This window comes from Piliocolobus tephrosceles, chromosome 3 (genome assembly GCF_002776525.5).
Source record: "Piliocolobus tephrosceles isolate RC106 chromosome 3, ASM277652v3, whole genome shotgun sequence".
Classification (NCBI taxonomy): Eukaryota; Metazoa; Chordata; class Mammalia; order Primates; family Cercopithecidae; genus Piliocolobus; species Piliocolobus tephrosceles.
In genome coordinates, this window is record NC_045436.1 from 34,991,998 (window position 1) to 35,017,609 (window position 25,612).

The 25,612-nt window shown below is 37.5% G+C and overlaps 1 protein-coding gene and 2 pseudogenes across 2 annotated transcripts in view; all 3 read right to left on the reverse strand.

Annotated features, from left to right (window-relative positions):
- RBM46 (RNA binding motif protein 46) overlaps positions 1-24,705 on the reverse strand; it is a 48,948-nt gene extending 24,243 nt beyond the window's left edge. Inside the window, exons 1-4 of one of the 2 annotated variants that reach the window (XM_023226371.2) lie at positions 24,544-24,705; positions 8,425-8,586; positions 7,045-7,512; positions 5,762-6,544 (exon numbers count right to left, since the gene is read on the reverse strand). In XM_023226371.2, coding sequence (XP_023082139.1) covers positions 5,762-6,544; positions 7,045-7,512; positions 8,425-8,575 — 1,402 coding nt within the window. In that variant the 5' untranslated portion in view covers positions 8,576-8,586; positions 24,544-24,705. Of the gene's footprint in view, positions 1-5,761; positions 6,545-7,044; positions 7,513-8,424; positions 8,587-24,045; positions 24,163-24,543 lie in introns of those variants that run through there. The other variant, XM_023226364.2, reaches the window with a different exon arrangement.
- Positions 15,345-15,497, reverse strand: LOC111554136 (annotated as a pseudogene).
- On the reverse strand, positions 18,514-18,621 carry LOC111554294 (annotated as a pseudogene).
- Positions 24,706-25,612: the final 907 nt, after the last annotated feature.

Sequence of the window (25,612 nt, forward strand, 5' to 3'; positions counted from 1 at the left end):
TCTGGAAATAATAATAGCTCATAAGAAAAACAGCACCAAATATTTTTCAGATTAAAACTTCTCACAATAGTATACTTTCACAAAAGTATAACTTTCAACAAATTTACAAGTGATAACAGAAATAAAAGATTCATTTGAATAAAAGGATAAGCTAACAGTGACTATCATGTCTAGAATATATACATACTAAATACTATTCAACTACTAGAAAAAAATGCAAGACTCTACTGATGTACGCCATTTCAAAGTCAAATATAAGAAGCAATATACAAGTCTATTATAAAATGAATATTGAAAAAAGTACAAAAGATATTGTAAGAATGAATATTCACACACAAAATGGTCCACGCACATCACGATGGATTCATCTAGGAAAAAAATATTTGCTCAGAGGAAAAGCAGACATATCAAACATAGTTGCACTAAAAAAAAAATGCAAAGTTTTAAAAAACAGGACTAATGAAATTTTAATTAACTAATGTTTACATCTTTTCAACTCCTTTAATTCCTCCTAAAATCTCACTGAAATCATCAAAGCAAACAATATACAGAACTACTTGCCATTAAACCACCACCATGATTTTTCTAAGAGTAGTTTGCTCACGTCGTGTCCCTCTCTGACCACAAACTCTACAAACTCTACAACTGAGGTAAGGGAAGCATACCTTTTTCCTCTTGTACTCCCAAAATAACCTATGCAAAGACTTTGTGTATCTGCCTTCATCACTAGACTGTGACTCCTTAAACAACAACAACAACAACAAATGTTTTATTTATCTTTAGCTTCAGAATGCTTAGGAAAGAACACTTAGCATGTAAGAGGCTTTCAAAAAAGACCTGTAAAAAACAAAAAACAACCTTAATCATTTATGGTCAGAACGACAGTACACAAATCAGATGAAATTAAATCAGTGGCACAAGTTAGTTTATGACAGGTTCTTCATCCCTGTTTTAAAAAGTTTCAGATAGCCATACAAGTAAGAAAAAAATACCACTTGTATCAGTATTACACAAACATAGAAGAGATGCCCTGCTTAAAATTATTTGCTAACAAATTATATAACAAGGTGAATTATCAATACAGGTAAGACTACCTTCCTCTTTCCACTAAGTATTCTCCAGGACTTTCTTCTTCAAAACTCTAACTCTCCAGGATGTTCCTTGATCTCCTTGATTTTATTTATTCCACTTCTACAATACAAAGAATCCTCCAAAGAAAAGCAGTGACAATACTGAAAGACCCAGATTCAAAACAGAGTTGACTTCTAGAAAGAGCAGTACTATTTGCCTTGACAGTTTGCTTTATTACTAACAGATAACGAGATTGTGAAAATAGAAAAGACTTACTTAAAAGTAAGTGATACTGAATGACCCAAGATATCTCCAAATAGCAAATATTTAATATAGAACCTATCTATCCTAACCCTCAAGTCTATATTTGGTTTAGATCATTCTTGCATTGCTATAAAGGAATACCTGAGACTGGGTAATTTATAAAGAAAATAGGTTTAATTGGCTCACAGTTCTGTAAGCTTTACAAGCATGGTGCCAGAATCTGCTAGGCTACTGGGAAGCCCTCAGGGAACTTTTACTCATGGCTGAGGACGAAGCAGAGGCAGGCACATCCCATGGCAAGAGCAGGAGCAAGAAACAGAAAGGAAGAAGTTGCTACACACTTTTAAACAACTAGATGTGGCGAGGAATCATTCACTATTGTGAAGACTGCACCAAGGGAATGGTACTAAACTGTTCATGAAATATCCACCCCCATGATCCAATCACCTCCCACCAGACTGCACCTCCAACACTGGGGATTACATTTCAACATGAGATTTGGCAGGGACAAATGTCCAAACTATATCAAGATTCTACCCATTAAACTCATTTACTATCCTACAGATACAGATCCCTAAAAATAACCCAGTAAATACATAATTTCTTATCCTGCTGGTTAGGTAATGAGTTTTCAGTGAGATAAGAGAGGTCATTCTTTGCCATTATGAAGATGAAGATAGTCTCTAATTTTGAAGTAAGTGAAAAGGATAAGGAAGGTTCCATTTTGGCATTAACCCCAACTTCCAGCTTTTCTTTTATTAAGGGTATTATGCTTAAAATAGAGCATGCTTTAGACAGGACCAAATATTTTAAAAATTGATTTCAAAGACCTGTAAACCAAGAACTTTTGAGATACTAATAAGATCACTAAATGCTCACCAGAAGTAAACTCCATGACTTCTAGTTCTCATGTAGATGCCTGTTATCCCTAAAAAGACATACTTTTTTTTTTTTTTCCATAACAGCAATGATGGCCATTTAAGCAAATGAAGCCTAATTATTTTCTTTTATTTTTCAAACTTGGGAAACAGAAGTGGTAACACCAAAACTGTGTGGATACTAAAAGTACACTCTTAAAGAGATCTGAAATATTAATTTTTAAAAATGACTGTTTATATCACATAATAGTAAAAGATCATCAAAGTTAAGATTGGATAATAATTCTCAAAATAGCATCAAACTGAAAGGGTTAAAATAAGGATACTGAGGCAAATTCTTTAAAAAAATTACTATCCCCCAAGAAAATACCTTAAAAACAGTAGTTAAATGCATTCTCTAGAAAATTTGACTTCTCAAATTATTTAAGAAAATAGAGCCCAAAGATTACTTAATAGGTAAGGAACTTCGTTTGAGAGACTCTAGGAACTAGTAACAACCTCTCAAGACTTCAAAACAATTCAATCCTTGGACTACGTAAGTATTTACCAGGATGTCAAGAATACACTACTACCACCAATTGATCTCAACTCTGAGCTATTCGATGAAACCCTATGACCTTTAACTAAAAGAAGATGTAACTAGAAAGGCATTAACCTTTTAAAACCCAGAGGCTCCAACATTAACAGAAGGGAAGAAGTGATCCAGAAAACTGCTTAGCAACACTCAATCTACTCTTAACCTGCCATGTGGCAACATAGAAACTTCTCACTGTCTACAGCTCCTGGCCCTACTTTAATGATCTCTGAAGGGTTGATATTTGTTTTCTGATCAAAGTTTCCTAGACCCCAGATCTCTAGCTCTTTTGCTTCCCTGAATTCTCTTTCTCCTTCTCAGCTGCCTAAATGTATTTTCCTGCCTCTAACTCAACAATCTTCACTTACATAGGTAGTCAAGCACCATAAGGATTTCTGTGTTACTGTCCATAGACAAGACCTCAGGCTTTGTGTACTCCACTGAAATAGGACCTAGGGTTTTGTTTAATCTTTTTTTTATATGTGAATTTTGCTTACATTATATTAGCTGTTCTGATACTGAATACAGATTGAGGAAATACATAAAATACAAATTGTTCAACTTTTTATTAAAATTAGCTTTGATACAAGGTTGATAAAATCTGGAATAGACCACTAAAGCAATCTGCATGTGCCCACTAAGGACTTCATTTATTGATGCTACCTTGATCACTAATTAACTATAATTAAGTTGAAAATATTGTACCTGATTAGGTGTTTTCTTAGGGAACTATAGGTTTGTTTATGTTATCTAGTTAACTATGGTAATAAGGGAGTTAAAAGCTCTGTTTCCATATAGAATCTGAATCTTCTTTATAAAATGGGCAAACAATGTCTACATACAAATTTGCCATAAATTAAACTAACATGGCTATGTTGTAAGAATTTTAGAAGTTTAAGTTAAACGTGTAAGGGAATGAGGGGGACTAGAAATTTTTAAAATCTTTCAGTATTAGCATGGTAGATCAGACACAAGTACCCTTGGGAGAAACTTGATCAGCAACTAATTAACTACGTCCCACTCCAAAATAATATTTTGACTCATTTTTCTCTAAGAAACTTAATTTGAATTATTTGCTATCTACCTAATAATTTTATCTTTAACTTAAATGGTCTTTATTAAAAGTAAAATTGAATGCTTCTATTTTGTACATCAATAGAAATAAGAACTAAGAATTTATTAGCTTCAATGATGCTAAATCCCCAAATATCTCCAAACTAATAATTGAGGACACTACTTAAATGTGTCTTCAAGCGGAACCCTACCTTTAGTCCCACAAGTTTTGTTGATATCTCCAAAACAGAATCTCCTAAAAATATTCGTAATATACTTCGGGATTCCAAGGAGGGCGGATCGCCTGAGTTCAGGAGTTCGAGACCAGCCTGGCCAACATGGTGAAACCATGTCTCTACTAAAAATACAAAAATTGGCCGGGTGTGGCGGCAGGCACCTGTAATCCTAGCTACTTGGCAGGCTGAGGCAGAAGAATTGCTTGAATCCAGGAGGCAGAGGTTGCAGTGAGCCGAGATCATGCCACTGCACTCAAGCCTGGGTGACAAAGCAAGACTCCATCCCAAAAAAAAAACAAATCATAAAACTATGGCAGTGGTACATAAGCAAGCTTAAACAATATATAAAAATTATTCTCCCTTCTGAGAATGTTTTTCTTTTTTGACTGTTTTCTCTTAAACTTGAGAATATGAATTTTAAATACATATAAGCTTCTGTACTGTGGTTCTGCAACCACATAAAAAATAATTTTCAGGCAAGAGTTTCACAATTATAATCAAGAAACAATGATAACCCTCAAAAGATCTTTCTCTTTTATTTCTGATTCTCAGGAAATCACTACTCTTCCAATAAATATTATTTGGGACACAAAGTAATCATCAACTAAAATCTATAGCTGCATTAAAAAAATAAACAGGTTGCGGGGGCAGGGGAGGCTAACCGAACAGTAAAAAACAGCAAGCAGGAAAACACCATAGTGATATTATGTCTCTTCCTTTACAATGTCAAATATTTAGTTAGCATATCTTTTTATGCTTTTGCAAAACCTTTCATAATTATCCTTCAAACGTTTTAAAGAAAATTTACTGTTTGAAAAACATGAAGCTAAAAAAGAGAATGGTCACAAACATCTCTTACTGATGCTTTTTGTCTTTCATGAGTGATAATATAAATTTCCAGATTGGTGAGCATAAAGCTGTGTCTGCACACTACCCATCTGAAATCCCACTGATTTTACTAACTCCCTACCCCTGCCCCTCAAAAAGATCATTACGTAGACTTCACCAAAGATACAGGGACACTCTATTATAATTGGTTTAATTAACATATCCTGTAACTTATACAAAAAAAATCTTTATTTCAACTGAGAATTAGTCATTAAAAAAACAATAAATTAATAAAACAGGATTATGAACACTGTAGTAAGTCAAAACCAAATTTTCCCACAGGTTAGGTAATGCTTAAAAAACTAAATGTAGGTCATGCGCGGTGGCTCACACCTGTAATCCCAGCACTTTTGGAGGCTGAGGCAGGCAGATCACAAGGTCAGGAGATTGAGACCATCCCGGCTAACACAGTGAAACCCCGTCTCTACTAAAAATACAAAAAATTAGCTGGGCCTGGTGGCACGCGCCTGTAGTCCCAGCTACGCGGGAGGCTGAGGCAGGAGAATCGCTTGAACCTAGGAGGCACAGGTTGCAGTGAGCCAAGATTGTGCCACTGCACTCCAGCTTAGGTGACAAAACGAGACTCCATCTCTCAAAAAAAAAAACAAAAAAAAAGCTAAATGTAGGAAGATTTTACAGGGCACGAATTTCAAGAAAGTTATGACTTTATAAAATTGAGATAAAATTTATGTTACATACTTACCACTAATGTTGAGTTCAAAATAAATGAATTAAAAAATAATCTACATATTTCCTAATTTCATATTTTACACTGTTTAAAGTATTTTAAAACTTACCCAAATGAAGTAACGTAAACTGGGCTGCCAGTTCCTTTGCATCTTCTAACGTAGTACAGAGTTTGTCTGGCATGAAGTAACTCTGGGATCCATTTGCAATAGCAGGAATAACTATCTTATAGACCAAGAGTACTTTCCCATCTTGACTTGTTGTTGAATATAAATAATATTCTGGTGGTGCCCAATTATTTTTGTTGCAGTAATAATCCAAATGCATTACTGCAGAATTAAAATGATTGGATTTTAAAGAATACATACTAATCGGAGTAAGCTTTGTTCCAGGATAAAAAGGGTAAGTGCATCTTTCAACTTCAGGCGGACTTGGGCTATGCTGACCATTGAGACGAGCAGGAAGAGTTGGCAGCTTGCCTAGAGTTTTTGGGTGGCTCTCTTCTTTGTTAGTAAACACAATCAGATTTTCAGAATTTGGACTAATCTGACCATTAAGATGCTGTCTCCAAGTGTTTTCTTTATTTACTGGTTTAGCTAGTGTTACCTCAATACATGCTCCATCAATGCATTTTCCATTCATAACAGACATGGCAGCCACTGCATCTTCTCGGTTGAAAAAGTGAACAAAAGCATAATCTCTAAGTTTCTTTACTCGTTCAACTGCGCCAGGCTTAAATTTATTGAATTCTGCTTTAATTGTTTCCTCTGTAGTTGAGATCATTAAATTTCTTACATAAAGAACTTTAACTCTCTGCATGGTTTCCTCATCCACTTCTTTCTCTGGGTCAGCCCAATCTACCTGAATGGTGTGGCCCCATAGTTGGAATGTTCCTGTAAAAAAAAAAATAATTTGAAGAGAATTAAAATAAAGAATAAAAGTTAAAGATGTTCAGTAAAACTGTTTCCCCAGAGAAGCAGAAACTCAACTACACATCAATAAATTTGGTTAGCATTTGTTTCCTATTCACACAAAAATTTTTACTAAACAACTAAAACTTACTATGTAATTTAAGAGTCAATAGAACAAATACACTTCAAAGATAGACTTTATCAGAAGAATTAAGTGTTGCCCTTGGGATTTTTATTAAACAACAATTAATAGCTCAAAGTGTATACATCCAGCAAAAATATCATAAATCGGACTCATTTTACAGGAATAATTTGTCTTTTAGAATTATGTGATTTATTTTACTTCATTACTCAAACAATTCTTTACTCCTCTTTAAGTGGCATTATTTATTTCGATAATATTGATCCCTGATGTACTATCATTTTTCCATATTTGTAAAAAGGTTAATACTGAAAAACAACCTTTAAAAGAATCAGTTTACCTGGAATTAGTTTCCTCCTTGCCATAGCAGCAGCTCTGTGAGATTCATATTCCACAAATGCAAAACCACGATTTTTGGTCTTATCAGTTGCACTTGGATAAACAATGACGTCTACAACTCCTTCTGTAACTTTCTTCATTTCATCTAAAATTTCTTCTTTCTTCTTTTCCTTGGGAATAGCTCCAATAAACAATCTACAATTATCCAAGCTTACACACACACCAATAAACTTCCCTGGTCGAATTTCATAATTATTAAGAATTCTGATGGCTAACTGGGCTTCTTCTTTTGTAGTGTACATCACAAAAGCATAACCTCGATTTTCACCACTAAATTCCATCATAAGCCGAAATTCATATATCTTCCCAGCTCTTTCAAATACAGGAACTAACTCATCTTCATACATATCACGAGGTATTTTTCCTACAAAAACTTCACAGCCTCTAGGTGGAGGTGGACCTTCCCAACCTGGACAACAAAAATGAATAGGAATAGACACATAAATTTGAATCAGATATCTGTACTCACTATTCAATCATATATTCATTCAACAAATTTGCTGTGCTATGTGCCACTCACAATTCTAGGTACTGGTGATACAACAGTGGACAAAATAAAGCCCCTTCCCTTATGAAGCTAATATTCAATACAGAAGGGAGATATCAAGTGAGTGATAAGCGCTATGAAGAAAATCAAGGGAGGGGTCAGGCAAATCTCTGGGTACAGGAGATTTAAGCACAGACCTGAATAGAATGAGGGAGTGAGCCACGAGGATTATCTGGGAAAAGGGCATTCGGAAAGAAGAAAAAGCAAGTGCTTTACATGTCAGAGCAACATAGATTATGGAAGCCTGTAGTTAACATGTACTTGAGAAAGGAAGAAAGTGGTAAGTGCTGCAGCCATTGACTAACCAGAAGACAGATTTTTATTTTAAGTGTGATAAACTGAAGGGTTTCGAGCAAAGGAATTGTACTGGCTATTGGTAGAAAAGTCAAACATTCTATTTACCTGTTTTCATTTGGTTTTCTAGTTTAAACACCACTCACCTACTAAGTGCTGTTTCAAATTCCTCCCCAGATGATCTCCTCTTTAACACCTAGAGTAGCACCCTTTTCCCTACTTTCCCAATCCTGACTTCTTTCTCAACCTAGCCCAGCTTCTTTCTCAACTGCTTGTTAGATGAAGAGCAGGGCTGAAAAAATTTAAGGGTAAGACATGAATAACATTTATAATCTAACTCTTTCTCCTCAACAGTAAAAACAAATGTCTTAAAGCAGTTACAAGGAGAGAGCTATTTTTTGGAATACCTGTGGGGATATACATCTAATCTACATGACGAGGTTAAAGATTAAATTTAAAAGACTGTTAACAAATCCACACCTGGAGGAGGACCACCAAATTTCCTTTGTCCATTTTCCTGAACCATGTTGTAACCAGTCTTTTCCATCAAAGCAAGTAATGCTGCTTCATTCTGAGTACCAGTTCGAACTTTACTGCATCCATTTGTTCCATCTATATTTTCTTCATTCATGGCTGCAGTTCCTAAAATAAAGTTTAATAACACTGGTTAAGTTTACAACAGAACACCAAGAATCTATATGGCATTTCTTTGGGTTGCAGCAAAACAAAGACAATTGTGGCTGCCATGTTGGATTAGCCTTCACTGTCCTCTGAGGTTCTGCCCCAAAGCTCTTCCCTACAGTGGAAACTTGGAAACTTCTTTCGATGTCACTGACCAATTATGCAGTACGTTTAGAAGGCCTAAGCTATAAGAAAGGGACACAAACAATGAAAAAGAGAAAGGAACAAATAATAGAAAAATAAAATTATATGGCATATCTTCTGTCACAACTTTACCTGAGAGTCTCCTAAAGAACAGGAAGTCCCCCCAAGTTGGCTTTTATGAAAATGGAATATTCAGAAATGATAAACTCTCACTGCTAAATTAGGTAGCCTTTAAGTCCTTCCTAGTTTTAAAATATCTGAATTTTTGCTCTAGAGTAGTGATTCTTGGTGACATATCCTTTCCATTCCCACCTTCATGACAGACTCCACTATAGAGACACTAATACTCTCTTCTGAGTGATAATGAATATAGCTACAAAAACATCCTATAATACATACTACAAACATACAGTCTTTTTACAGTGTTTAAAGCTGTTTCCAAGCTCTTTTTATATTACATCCAATGTAGTAATCCCGGAAAAAAAAAAAAAAAAGGCAAGAAAGTAGCTCATGCACTCACAGAGTTTAGTACTTCCCTAAACCTAGTATCTCTAAGCCCAATTTTCTTTCCTAAGACTCTCATTTATCAAATTGCCCAATGAACCTAAGTGTTGAAAATGAGATATTCATAAAGCACCTCAAATTCAACATATGAAAAACTGAGTATAATTTTATCTTCCAAACCTGTTCTGTTTTACCTCATTTCAATGATTTATCCATTCAACCAATAAATGGCACCCCAACAAACATTATTTCCCCTCTTCCAAACTCTCACAACCAGAAATCTGGGTATTATCTAGAGTCCTTTGATGCACAGCTCATCAGTCACTAAGACTTGAAGACTTTATCAAATATTTATTTCATTTTTTGGGACAAAAGTCTCACTTTGTCACCCAGGCTAGAGTGCAGTGGTGTGAAGGTGGCTCCTGCAGCCTTAGCCTCCTGGTCTCAAGTGATTCTCCCACCTCAGTCCCCCAAGTAGCTGGGACTACAGGCACAACATGCCCAGTTAAATTTGTATTTATTGTTGTTGTGTGTAGAGACTGGGTTTCACCACATTGCCCAGGCTGGTCTCAAACTCCTGAGCTCAACCAATCCACCCACCTAGGCCTCCCAAAGTGCTGGGGTTATAGGTGTGAGCCACTGCACCCCGGCCCTAAATATTTCTTGAAATCAGTCTATCCCTGTTCATCCCTACAGCCTGTTCTCAATTATTTCTTACTTCAATTACTGCTAGGTTCCTAAATATTGTTCCAACTTTTAATTTTGTTGCCCTCAAACAAAATCTCCATAATGCTGTCAAGGTGATATAAAATATGTATCTGCTTAATTTAAACTTCTATTTCAAACCAAAAATAAGGAAGAAAATGACTAAATTATTAATTTTTAAATCAGGAAGATCCTTCTAAAAAATAAATTTAAAAGCTTCAAAGGTACCTGGGAGTTTGAGGCTGCAGTGAGCCGTGACTACACATCACTGCACTCTGGCCTGGGTAACAGGGCAAGATCCTGTCTGAAACAAACATAAATCCCTCAAAAAAAATACATTAATAGATTTTTTTTACTACATAAAAATACTTTAGAAGGCAAAAAAGAAAAGTCCACAAAAACTAACTCAAAAAAATTACACATAAAAAATGATCTGCAACACATCATAAAGAGCTAATTTCCTTAAAATAAAAAGATTGGCATGGTGTTATAAAGTGCAGACTCGGGTTAAAGACTGGCTAAAAACTCTGAACCCTGGTTCTTCGTTTACTAAGCTCTGACTTTGGACAGATTATTTAGCCTCTCAATGCCTATGTTTACCTGTCTATAATAAGTAGATAATATTAGTTTCTACCTCAGGGTAGAAGGATTCAGGGGATTCAAAATAAAGGGTTTAAAATAGGTCTTAGAATATAAGCATTATACATATATTTCCTATTATTACCTAATAAAACAGTAAGAAAAACAAACTGCACAGCAGAGCCTGCAAATTCAAAATTTATTCATTTGTTCAACAAATATTTATTAAGCACCAACTATATTCGATGTACTATTCCTTACATCTGGGATATTATTAGTAAATAAAAGGCCAAAGTTTCTCCCTTGCATAGCTTACACTCTAATGGGGAAAAAAATAGCAGACGATAAAAAAAATAAGCAAATAATAAGAGGTAAGAATACTTAGGGAAAAAAGGAACAGGAATAGGGCACATGGGTCAGTGGAAAGTTGACAAGGGAAGAGAACATGCAAATTTAAACAAGAAAGCTAGTGTAGACTTCACCAAAAAGGTAACCTTCCAGCAAAGAATTAAGGAGCCTACCCATTCAGCTATCTGGGAAGAACATCCCATACAAATGGAGAAACCAAGACAAAGCCCTTATATAAAGGTGTACTTGGCATTTACAAGGTATACCTTGTAAGTTAGGTAACTTCTTATAAACTTCAGCTTTTACTATGAGTTAAATGAGGAGCTACTATAGATTTTGAACATATTAGTAATAGGTTCTATCATTGTAAAAGGATCATCTGGCTGTTACATGGGGAAGTCAGTAGAAGGGCAAAGGTGGAAGCAGTGAGACCACTTAGATGATTACTACTAAAATCCAGGCAAGAGATGGTGGCATGGGCCAGAGAGGTTGAGGTGGAAAGGATAAGTGGTCTGACTTGAGATATATTTTTAAGTACATCCAACAGAATTTTCTGACATACTGTGAGATAAACAGGCAAGTGAAGGATGATACTACAGTTCTGGCCTAAGCAACAAGGAGATGAAGACTGAGTAGAACTGGTTTTAGGGGTAAGATCAGAGTTCAGTTTTAGGTATTTTAAATTTGAATATCAAACAATCACTCAAAAGCTTTTATAAGACTCTGGCAATAAATGTTAAGAGATCAAGAAATGAGGCCATAAGAAATGGAATGGACCGTGCTCCTAGAAAGTACAATGCACCATCTGAAAAGGGCAGTGGCTACTAAACTCCAACAAACTAATACAAGAGAATCCAGCTTGCCTCCAGTTATACCAAATTTTCCAATTTTTCAAAATCTCTCAATATTTAAAAACTGAAAATTAATTTAATTGTAAAACAGTAACGAAAGTGCACAGACCAAACAAAACACCTGCAGGCTTCCTATGGTTCAAACTCTGGGCTGCATGAGGGCAAAGACCACTTCAGCCTTGAACACTTTCTCTAGTACTCTAGTACCCACCATAGCCTTGGCACACAGAAGGTACTCAATAATTATCCGCTGGGAAGTCCACCAGAAGGGAAAACTTAAGACTTCATACACTGCTAGCACGTATGCATTACTGAAATTATCCTTTTAGAGGGAAATTTGGTAACAGTTATCAAAATCTAAAATGCACACATACTTCATAATTACTAAAAATTTAACCTACAGATATAACTGCAAGAGTATACAAAGATATAAGAGTAAGAATGTTCACTGAAACACTGTATATAGAAACAACAGTCTAGAAAATATCTAGCTGCTCTTCAGTAGAGGATGCATCAAAAATCAGGATACCACTACACAAGGAATGTTATGCAGCTGTTAAAGAATATCATAGATTTGTGTGTACTGATATGGAAAAATATTCAAGAATTATGTGAGAAAGAGCAAGTAGGAAAATACATTTACTTTCATATCAACTGTGTATGTGTTCTTGTAAAGATACACACGTACACATTCATAGATGGCTGTGTAGGAATATAAAAATGTTGAAACAGGCCACGCGTGGTGGCTCACGCCTGTAATCCCAGCATTTTGGGAGGCCAAGACGGGCGGATCACGAGGTCAGGACATGGAGACCATCCTGGCTAACACAGTGAAACCCCGTCTCTACTAAAAAATACAAAAAATTAGCCAGGCGTGGTGGCAGGCGCCTGTAGTCCCAGCTACTCCGGAGGCTGAGGCAGGAGAATGGCAACCCGGGAGGCGGAGCTTGCAGTGAGCCAAGATTGCACCACTGCACTCCAGCCTGGGCAACAAAGCCAGACTCCGTCTCAAAAAAAAAAAAAAAAGTTGAAACAATTTACAAGGAACTTTCCTGGTAGTTATCATTGGTGAGTAGGAATAAGGAGTCAAGTAACCTTTACTTCTCACTTTTCTGTGATTATCAAGAGCATGTGCTACTTAGTTAAAATTAAAAGGCCCTTTGAGGGGTTTTCCGGTTCCTTAAAAATAAAATCTAAATTCTTTAGAAAGCCGTAAGGATCTCTTAATCATCTCTCCCTCCAGCTTCATTTCTTATGATATGCCAACAACAATGCTGACCTATTTGCAAATTCTCAAATATGCCAGGTGCTCATATATGTTCCTTTACATAAATTGTTCCTATAGTCCTTCTGTAATTTCTTGGCCTTTCCTACCCCTAATATTCTCCAGGAAAGCCCTCCCTGACCCTCCCTCTCAACTCTAAATCGACTATTCCCTTATATATACTTATATCCTTATATCACAGAATCCATTTCAGAGTGCCATGACTGTCAATTCCCTCTACCTGCCTCCTGCTACCAGACATTGAGAAGGGTCTAGCCTTTCACTTCTGAATCCCAAGCACCATGCAGACTTCCTGGCATATGATGAATGTTCATTCAATGAATGAGACAGGGAAGGAGAGACATCATGATTTAACTAAAAATAATGCAACTGTGTGGGAGACGACCTGAATTACAGTTGTTGGTCAGGAGACCTTTGGCAAACACTTTACAACTCTGACCTTTACTTTCCTAATCTATGAAATTTCATTTTATTTCTACATTTAATGATTTGGCATATTAAATACCACATATGACAGGCACTTTATATACATTATCTCATTTATTCTTTCAGTAATCCTGTATGTATTTTTCTTTTCCATTTTAAAAATACGCAAACCGAGACCAAGAGAGAGTCATACTGCTATTAAATTGATAAAGTAAACATGGTATTCAAATCAGAAATCTGTTTGCCCAAATGCTGGGCTCCTAGCCCCTACTTGTATTACCCTAATTTTAGATATTTAAAATTCACATCTCTGAAAAGCTATGTGATTTACTTGAGGTGATAAAACTCACAAATAGCAACACAAGTACCTGAATCCAGATATTTTTCATAATTTTTTTTATATTATAACATCAAATCAATTATTCATACCTTCTTTGAAAAATTACGGCATGCTTTTAAAACAACCCAAACACTGTATTAACTTAGATGGAAAAGTTCAGCAACAAAACTTTTTGGAAAACCCTTAATAAAAATAATTTCAGATTTATTAAGATATTAAAAATCATTTAATTCAACCATCCACCTGATATGTGTATTCTCTTTATAATATTGCCACAAAGAAGATATTCATCTTATTTTTGATTCTTACAAAGAACTCATCCTCTAGAGCAACTAAACTTTGAATAACTATTTAAGAAAGTTACTTCTTATAATGTATCATAATCTCTTTCCTGGTAACTTTCATATATCAATCCTGATTTTAACCTTCTAGCCAAAGAGAACCTGCTTCTTTCATATAATTGCATTCCAAAGATGATTCAATGCCAAGTACCCGGGACTACAGTCATGCACCACCACACCCAGCTAATTTTTTATAGAGATGGTGTTTCAACATGCTGCCCAGGCTGGTCTCGAACTCTTGGGCTCAAGTGATCCACCACCTTGGCCTCCCAAAGTGCTGGAACTACAGGCACGAGTCACGGCACCAGACCTCATTGTCAGCTATTTTAACCAGACACTTCCTAAACTGGCATCCCTTAAAACATTGTTCCAGAGGTGATTAACAGGTCTCCAAAATGTGTTCCATGTCTAAACATATCTGAGAAATCACTACACATCCCTCTTAAAAGGATCATAATGATCATCTGTGTATTTAAGGCCAAGAACAATTTCAGTTAAAAAGAACTTTCCAGCTTTAATTCAAGTGTTTTGGCATGATACCCTAATTGTCCTTGGCCTATCTATTACGTTTCTACAGAACCACAGGAAAATGCTACTTAACTGTTTCTTATATGACATAGTTTATGTTCTCTCATTATCCTGTCTCTTCCTCCTTCAAAAGTGTGGTTGGCCAAAATTGAAAACTCCAGCAGTACAGAGAAACAGCACAATGGTGTTCTACACAGCTGCATGCTATTGTCAGTTGAAATTCAGCATGCTGTCAACAAAAACCTCAAATCTGCCCTGCCCTATATCAAGTAACCAGATTTTAGAATCAACTTAATCTCATCTTATTAGATTCAACCTGCCAATTCTTCCTACTTCCCGTTTGATCTTTTACTCACTTGTCCCATCAATGAAATGGCTAACTTCTCCCCCTTTTCCAAGATAAAACTTTTCATGTCAGCAAACTTAAGAGCAACCTGTCCAAATATAAATAGAAAACTTCTTAAAACTTCCCTAGTCTGACCAGTAATAGAATTCTGCATTGTCTTAGTCAACATTGTGTCATAATTGTAGTATCATAGAATATCTACCCATCAATACAATCTGGACCCTAAGAGTTCATTTTAAGATATATTTACATTTGAAAAATGGGTATATGTGATATTCTGAAGAAACTCATTTTGCTTTTTTTAAAAAATTTATTCCCCTGAGGGGAATGCACCGTTTCTGGAGGTACTGCAATATCAAGTTGATGAGTGGAGTGGATGGAGCAAGCTCCTATTCCCTCTCCTTGCTCGAAAAATCCATTTAAGATTTGTCCTCAGCACAACATACCAGAATCTCTGGGACACATTTAAAGCAGTATGTTGAGGGAAATTTATAGCACTGAATGCCCACAACAGAAAGCAGGAAAGATCAAAATTGACTAGCCAACACTGCAATTAAAAGAGCTAGAGAAGAGCAACCACATTCAAAAGCTAGCAGAAGGCAAGAAATAACTAAGATCAGAGCAGAACTGAAGGAGATAGAGACACAAAAAACCCTTCAAAAATTCAATGAATCCAGGAACTGGTTTTTTGAAAAGATCAACAAAATTGACAGACCGCTAGCAAGACTAATAAAGACGAAAAGAGAGAAGAATCAAATAGATGCAATAAAAAATTATAAAGGGGATATCACCACCAATCCCACAGAAATACAAACTACCATCAGAGAATACTATAAACACCTCTACGCAAAAAAAAAAAAACTAGAAAATCTAGAAGAAATGGATAAATTCCTGGACACATATACTCTCCCAAGACTCAACCAGGAAGAAGTTGAATCCCTGAATAGATCAATAACAGGCTCTGAAATTGAGGCAATAATTAATAGCCTACCAATCAAAAAAAGTCCAGGGCCAGACAGATTCACAGCCGAATTATACCAGAGATACAAAGAGGAGCTGGTACCATTCCTTCTGAAACTATTCCAATCAACAGAAAAAGAGAGAATCCTCCCTAACTCATTTTATGAGGCCAGCATCATCCTGATACTAAAGCCTGGCAGAGACACACACACACAAAAAAAAGAATTTTAGACCAATATGCCTGACGAACATCAATGCAAAAATCCTCAATAAAATACTGGCAAATCGAATCCAGCAGCACATCAAAAAGCTTATCCGCCATGATCAAGTTGGCTTCATCCCTGGGATGTAAGGCTGGTTCAACATACGCAAATCAATAAACGTAATCCAGCATATAAACAGAACCAAAGACAAAAACCATATGATTATCTCCATAGATGCAGAAAAGGCCTTTGACAAAATTCAAGAGCCCTTTATGCTAAAAACTCTCAATAAACTAGGTATTGATGGGACGTATCTCAAAGTAATAAGAGCTATTTATGAGAAACCCACAGCCAATATCATACTGAATGGGCAAAAACTGGAAGCATTCCCTTTGAAAACTGGCACAAGACAGGGATGCCATCTCTCACCACTCCTATTCAACCTAGTGTTGGAAGTTCTGGCCAGGGCAATCAGGCAGGAGAAAGAAATAAAGTGTATTCTATTAGGAAAAGAGGAAGTCAAATTGTCCCTGTTTGCAGATGACATGATTGTATATTTAGAAAACCCCATCGTCTCAGCCCAAAATCTCCTTAAGCTGATATGCAACTTCAGCAGTCTCAGGATACAAAATCAATGTCCAAAAATCACAAGCATTCTTATACACCAATAACAGGGAGTCAAATCATGAGTGAATTCTCATTCACAATTGCTTCAAAGAGAATAAAATACCTAGGAATCCAACTTACAAGGGATGAGAAGGACCTCTTCAACAAGAACTACAAACCACTGCTCAACGAAATAAAAGAGGACACAAACAAATGGAAGAACATTCCAAGCTCATGGATAGGAAGAATCAATATCATGAAAACGGCCATACTGCCCAAGGTAATTTATAGAGTCAACCATTGTGGAAAACAGTGTGGCGATTCCTCAAGGACCTAGAACTAGAAATACCATTTGACCCAGCCATCCCATTACTGGATATATACCCAAAGGATTATAAATCATGCTGCTATAAGGACACATGCACACGTATGTTTATTGCGGCACTATTCAGAATAGCAAAGATTTGGAACCAACCCAAATGTCCATCAATGATAGACTGGATTAAGAAAATGCGGCAGCCATACGTAGAAAGCTGAAACTGGATCCCTTTCTTACACCTTATACAATAATAAATTCAAGATGGATTAAAGACTTAAATGTTAGACCTAAAACCTGAAAAATCCTAGAAGAAAACCTAGGCAAATACCATTCAGAACATAGGCATGAGCAAGGACTTCATGACTAAAATACCAAAAGCAATGGCAACACAAGCTGAAATTGACAAATGGGATCTAATTAAACTAAAGAGCTTCTGCACAGCAAAAGAAACCACCATCAGAGTGAACAGGCAACCTACAGAATGGGAGAAAATTTTTGCAATCTACCCCTCTGACAAAGGGCTAACATCCAGAATCTCCAAAGAACTTAAACAAATTTACAAGAAAAAATCAAACCACCCCATCAAAAAGTGGGCAAAGGATATGAACAGACATTTCTCAAAAGAAGACATTTATGCAGCCAACAGACACATGAAAAAATAAATGCTCATCATCACTGGCCATCAGAGAAATGCAAATCAAAACCACAATGAGATACCATCTCACACCAGTTAGAATGGCAATCATTAAAAAGTCAGGAAACAACAAGTGCTGGAAAGGATGTGGAGAAATAGGAACACTTTTACACTGCTGGTGGGATCGTAAACTAAACTGGTTCAAACACTGTGGAAGACAGTGTGGCGATTCCTCAAGGATCTAGAACTAGCAATACCATTTGACCCAGCCATCCCATTACTGGGTATATACCCAAAGGATTATAAATCATGCTGCTGTAAAGACACATGCCCACGTATGTTTATAGCAGCACTATTCACAATAGCAAAGACTTGGAACCAACCCAAATGTCCATCAACGATAGAGTGGATTAAGAAAATGTGGCACATATACACCATGGAATATTATGCAGCCATAAAAAAGGATGAGTTCATGCCCTTTGCAGGGACATGGATGAAGTTGGAAACCATCATTCTGAGCAAACTATCACAAAGACAGAAAACCAAACACCACATGTTCTCACTCATAGTTGGAATTGAACAATGAGAACACTTGGACACAGGGTGGGGAACATCACACACCGGGGCCTCTCATGGGGTGGGGGGAGCGGGGAGGGATCGCATTAGGAGATATACCTAATGGAGGAGGAGTTAATAGCTGCAGCACACCAAAATGGCACATGTATACATATGTAACAAACCTGCACATTGTGCACATGTACCCTAGAACTGAAAGTGCAATAAAAAAAAAAAGATTTGTCCTCAAAAGACATATCAGATATTAAACTGGTAATAACACATACTATACTTGATCTTGGCCAAAAGGCCAAGAAGCGATAGAAACTCACTTATTAAAAAATAATAAATAGGCCGGGCGCGGTGGCTCAAGCCTGTAATCCCAGCACTTTGGAAGGCCGAGACGGGCGGATCACGAGGTCGGGAGATCAAGACCATCCTGGCTAACACGGTGAAACCCCATCTCTACTAAAAAATACAAAAAATTAGCCGGGCGAGGAGGCGGGCGCCTGTAGTCCCAGCTACTCGGGAGGCTGAGGCAGGAGAATGGCGTAAACCTGGGAGGCGGAGCTTGCAGTGAGCTGAGAGCCGGCCACTGCACTCCAGCCTGGGCCACAGAGCGAGACTCCGTCTCAAAAAAAAAAAAATAATAATAATAATAAATATTAAAAAATAATAAAGCTATATTATAAAGATCTATCTCCGGAGAAGGAAAAAATGTTATTCAGCTTTCCTCCTTTCTTGTTCATTTCAATATGAGAAGTACTATCTCATTTATCTTTATATTGTTTTTAGGTTCTCATAATTTACCAACCTCACACATTTATTGTTTTGTTTTTGTTTTTGTCTTCTAAGACGGAGTCTCGTTCTGTCACCCAGGTTGGAGTACAGTGACTCTCCTTCCTCAGCCTCCCAAGTACCTGGGACTACAGGCACGCACCACCATGCATGGCTAATTTTTGTATTTTTAGTAGAGATGGGGTTTCACTATGTTGGCCAGGCTTGAACTCCTGACCTCGTGATCCACCCGCCTTGACCTCCCAAAGTGCTGGGATTAAAGGTGTGAGTCATCGTGCCTGGCCTACTGTTTTTTTTTAAGTGAAGATTTAAGATGAATATCCTCACACATTTATTAAATGGCAGAAATATAAAGTAGAAAATAATTTTTATCAAGGGAAAAGTCTTATGTCTGTATTATCAGCTGTGTATCTTACACTACACTTCATGGAAGATTTATGTGACACCAAATGCAACAAATAAAACAATGTACTATTAATAGATTCAGATAAAAGAAATGTTATTTTTTGTAATCAGAACCATTAAAAAGACAGACTAGCCAGGTACGGTAATTCATGCCTGTAATCCCAGCACTTTGGGAGGCTGAGGTGAGCAGATTGCTTGAGGGCAGGAGTTCAAGACCAGTCTGGCCAACGTGGTGAAACCCGTCTCTATTAAAAACACACAAAATTTAGCCAGGTGTGGTGGCATGTGCCTGTAATCCCAGCTACTCGGGAGGCTGAGGCAGGGGAATTCCTTGAACCAAGGAGGTGGAGATTGCAGTGAGCTGAGATCGTGCCACCGCACTCCAGTCTAGGTGACAGAACGAGACTCCATCTCAAAAAAAAAAAAGATAAGGACTGACTGAGCAACCAACTTTCAGTCTTTTGTCTTTTAAAAAATTCAATGTTTTCTGTCACCATTCCTTTAAAAGTAAGAGCATTTTAAATGATATAACTACTTTTCTCAACTTAACACTATTTGACTCTAGGTTTTGCCATATACCATTACTGAAGATTTTGTAGTAAGAAAATACTAGAACTGCAAGTGGACCTTAGATGACCTCCAATACTGTAGACAAGAAAACCAAAAGCAAATATGAAGAGTCCTGCTTAAAGTTACAAAATTAGTCATCAAAAAGACCAAGGGCCCAAAACCATGGAGCCTCAGAAATTCGTAACTCTGAACTCTCTTCCATAATTTAGTTTAGAGAGTCTTCAATGGCCTCGACATCCCACAGGACATCATACTGGCCCACTACACTAAAGATCATGTTGATACAATGTGAATAGGGAATTGGGAGATTTATATTTTTTAAACAGGCTACAGGAAAAACAGCAAGAGAAAAAACAAGAATCTACTTAAAAGGCTGGTGCAAAAGTAATCGCTGTTTTTGCCAATAAAACAGCGATTACTTTTGCAACAGCCTTAATATGGTTCTTTACATATGCTACTTACTGGTTATAGAAGCAATAAATATGCTCCCATTTTATCCAAAATGTAGAATTTAACTTAACAAACAAGACCTTGTTTTTTTTTTTTTTTTTTTAACTACAATTCATGGCTAGCTCCAAATGGCTGATTTCTGCAATCCAACCCATCCCTACAATTACCTTACAGGCCTATTTTTTGGGTTAATTCATATCTCTAAAGTTATATTTTTAAAGAGATTATCTAGGTTCTTATGTTGAAATAACAGGCCAATCTATACACATTAAAGGTTTCTTTTACTAGAGAATGACTAGAAACATATGCTAGACTTTGTACATCTCAAGAAATCTCAATCAAAATATTATAAAAGCTTGAAATTACAGAAGTAAAAGACATACTCAAGAGTCACCAATCCTATACGCTCTTTAGAATAAAAGTGTTATCTCAAAGCCTCCAAAACAAAACACATGCATGTGTATAATTCACAAGTTCAAAATTACCTAACTTTATCGTATTAATTTAACAAAAGTATATTTCTAAAAGAGGCAAAATTCAAGAATAGCCAGAGAAATACAATCAAATCTAAAACAAGCATACAATACATTCATTCTAAAATACTACAGAATCAATCTGAGAGTTACCTAAATATCCAACAAAGCACATCTGTCCTATACATTAGAGCAAAACTGACATATCAATTGAGGCTTCCAGACTCAATTTGTCCTCTGCCACTTTCAGGTGTGGAGTCGCACTCCAAAGCATTCTAAAATACTTGTTTCCTTACCCTGCTGACCCAAATAATCCAAGTAAGGAGGGATCCTGAGTAAGAGAATGACAAAAATGGTTTTGCAGACAAAGTGGGAATGAGAAATTAGAAGTGCCATATTTAACTCCAGCTTTCAGATATGTATTTTTTTCCCTAAACTGTGGACTTTCAAAAATTCCTCTCTAGCTCACTTTCAAAAGAAAAAAATAGAAGAAAGGAAAAAAAACCTCTCTAAGGTACGAAGCAAAATGCCAAGACAGGATAGCAAATCATAAGTTATTGAAGTAACAATCTGAATCAAGCCTTTTTAAGTGCTCACTATATCTCCTTTAATTTTAACCTCCTTAATAATTCTCAAAAATATGTATTTTCAAATTTGTACTGCCTTTCAAAAATAGAAAGTATATTAATAAAAAATGACAAGCACAATTTAGGAAAATATTAATGAAAAATATTTAAAGGAACTGTGTCAGCTGTATTAAAATTACTTCAATTGAAACTTCATCTTCCAAGTTACTGTAAAAATTTAGAAAGCTGTGAAAGTGAACATTATATAATCTTACTGCTGGTTTTGAAAACTCAATGTAATAATGAAAACAAAATAAGAATATCAAAATGTGCCTTTATAGAGGCACATTAAACCTTTATGACATTCCTTGAATTACATGGTACTAAACTCCTCATTTGTTAGTTCAGTTGTCATTGAGTATATATATATATAGTACATGGAAACCACGGTTGCCAGGTCAATGGAGGTTTTCGGTTTGTTTTTAAGCAGCAATTCATTTTACTGACAGACTGCACTACAGCCAACATGGTTGGAAAATGAGAAGAGTTAATCAAAAGTGTGTGGATATGGAAGTCTAAAGTTATTTTGAAATAAATGTATAGATGGATCAGTTCAATTCCATTTTAGGTTGTTTTTATTAAAGAATGAGAGTACATTTTATTGCTAGAAGTTAAATATATAATGGATACGTTTTAATATTAAGTTTAAATTTGGAATGACTTAAAACTTGAGCTACTTTAAAAAACTGTAACTAATACGTTTAAAAAATATTGCTTTGAACACAAAGGCGTACATGCTCTTTGAATTCAGGATAAGGATATTCTTGTCCAAAATAAGTGCACCACTCTTCACACAAGGTCTTTCATAATCTGTTATTTTAAATCTGTTACCAATTTGAACACAGAGATCACATTTTCTTGCCTTATCAACCTTCGGGTAGTAAAATGAGAAATGATATTCGGCATTAATATGCCAGCAATTACTTGATTTATATTCACAAACTCTACTTAAACTGACATGTCTTCCTTCTAACAATAAAATAACCACCATTAAACCTGAGGCTTAATTTCAGTCCATAAACTGGCTTTGCTCTCTCGTTATCAATAACTCTTATTTCATGATATATCCAGTAATGCACATATTTTAAGTATTGATATGTATATTTGGCAGTAATATTCAAGTCCATTACTCCATCCTAAGTGAAAATTAGCAATCAAAGCAGTGCCTTAAGCAGAAAGCATTAATATTTAGTGATTGCAGCACTAATAGTCATCTTTGTCTATAAAGATGCAAACAAATTTTATTAACAATGCAAACAGATGCAGACAGATGCAAACAAAGTAGAATGTTTTAAATGTGTGCCCTGAAAACAAATCTATCATTAGACCCCCACAAGGAGATCCAAACGGAAGTCTGTCAAACTGTTTATACGTTATGGTGATTCTTGAAACGAAAATATCTTCCCATTATTTAAACAAGCAAAAGTCTACCGACACTTGAACATGACCTTTACATGTTATTCTCCTTATACATTCAACATATCCTGCTTCCTGGTTATAACGCCATTCTCAAACACAAAATCAGGCCAATTTTTAAAAGAAGCCAAGACTTAAAAAACTCCGTGGCGATGGCTCACGCCTGTAATCCCAGCACTTTGGGATCTCGAGGCGGGTGGATCATGAGGTCCAGAGAGCGAGACCATCCTGGCCAACATAGTCTCTACTAAGAATACAAAAATTAGCTGGGCCTGGTGACGCGCGCCTGTAGTCCCAGCTACTGCCGGAGGCTGAGGCAGGAGAATCACTTGAACCCGGAAGGCGGAGGTTACAGTGAGCCGAGATCCTGCCACTGCTCTCCCGCCTGGGCGACAGAGCGAGACTCCGTCTCAAAAAAAAAAAAAAAAACAACAACAAAAAAACCTAAAAAACTCCTTATGATATTTCCTCTTTGATATCTGCCTATATTAGGATTACCATATAACATAAAGGTTACGGAGAATTTATCAAGAATGTAAAGACAGTTAAAGCTTAAAGAACTTAAATATTAGCTGAGCTAAATTTACACAGGAGAAAATTGGTGCCCAAATAAATCAAGGAGCTTCGCAACATCTCAGAATATTAACGCCAGAATTAAATCCCGCGCCTCCTGACGCCGGGTTCTGCGGTTTTTCCGGTAGCTCAAAAGCAATATTTTTAAATTAGTGGTTTAAAAACTACCAGATGTCAGGAAACAAAGGTGGTGCCACGACTTGTACTGCCGTCCGTATGTCGGGGGAGTGGCGAGCTATCTTCCCTGAACACCCGCGGCCTCCCACTGCCCACAGCCCAGCACACGGGAGGTACTCGGGGAAGAGACAGAAGAGAGACAACGGCAGAGGAAAGTTCGAGGCTAAGCCCCGTCCAGAACTCCATGAAAACGACGAGGAACCTGCTAAAGCTGACCTAGCCTAAATTCAATTCTGAAACGAGACTGCTTAATCTCACCCAGCCGTCGGGACGCCCCAGACGGCGTCCCAAAGCCTCCAGGGGACGCGCGGGCCCAACAGCCAGGCGGCGGCCCGGGCCTGCAGCGGTCGTTGGTCGTCGGCTGCAGCGTGTCAGGAGAAGAACACGGAAGGCAGCATAGGTGGGAAGCGGCCGGAAGGCAGCGGGGGAGAGCGGAAATAAGGCCGGAGAGCGCACAGCGCCGCGGAGCGGAAGAAGCCGCCAGACGCCCGAAAGAGACTGGCCGCTGGGCCCTCACCATGCAGCGCCTGGGTGACTGCGAGGGCGCCTTCTGGCAGGATGCTGCCGGGGCGGGAGGCAGCGTCTCGGACACTTGCTCTCCCACTGCTCGACGGGGCTAGGGAAGGACGAAGGGTGAAGCCCGCAGCCACCGCCGCCAGCCCCCACTGTGTATTCGGCGTGAGAATGAGCCAGGCACTGTCTCCAGCCGTTAGCAGTGGTTTGGTAGTGACCCCGTTTCCCCTTTCCCCTCCTCACCCCTTCGAGTCTCCAAATGTTGGTCCTAAATCTCGGTGACCAACGACCAAAAACTGCCGCCACCGTTTAGGGGACCAGTCGGTCACAGCGGGGAGTCGCCGCAGGGGGAGGGGAGCCCACCAAGAGCGCTCGCGCTAGTCCTCGTGTCTCCACTCGTTTCCCAGCGCGCACCGCGCGCAGTGGCCTAAGCAGCCCCACGAGGAGTGGTGCCTCGGCCAATCAGGAATTATCTTCAGGGCGGGGCGAGGAGGGGAGAGTGGAGATAAAGTTTAAATGAGGCTCTGCGGCTAGTCGAAGTGCTTGGAGTGACAGGCAGTTTGAGCAATTGGGGTGAAGAGAGCGGTTTTTAGGGTGTGGGTGGGCACGGAATAATAAATGAAGGTCCTGCGTGCATTGTTTAGGTGTTTGAAGACAAGGGCTATAATGTGAAATTCCGTAGTTAAGAGAAAACATAGATGCATCGTAATAGTTCTTTTTCTTGTTTGATGTAGTTTTCTTGTCTTAAACTGCTAGTTTGACGCAAAACAACCACGTATATCCAGTGGACCTTTGAAATTAGGGGCTAGGGGGAGGTGGGTTATAAAGCTAAAAGATGGATTTGCAAATAGGACTAAAAGTATAAAGTATAAGTGATTTAAATGACTAAGAAAATGAGTTAAATTAGGTAGACCTAGCAATAGGCCTGACGCTGCCACTCATCAGCTTGCAGACTTATTTGGCAGAGGCAAACTGCCGAACTGGGTTCTATGCTCGCGTAAAACCAACTTTCACAGATAGGGTTGTTTGGCATTCTGTATGCATAACTTCAATTTTGCTTCCTTTGAAGATAGCTCGAGATTGAATGCAGACAAGGAAAGAAAAAAACACCTTCAGGAACCAACTCTTTATAGATAATATTAGATTCATGGAATATTAGACAATAAAGAACCTAGCTCATGTAGATTCGCTAACAAGGAACTTCATGTGCAGAATAATCATCGAGTAACACAGGTCTCCTTGTTCCCAACCTCAAGGTTATTTCTTCCACATTAACTACTAATGTACTTTCTCCATGTGTTCAAGGAGCCAA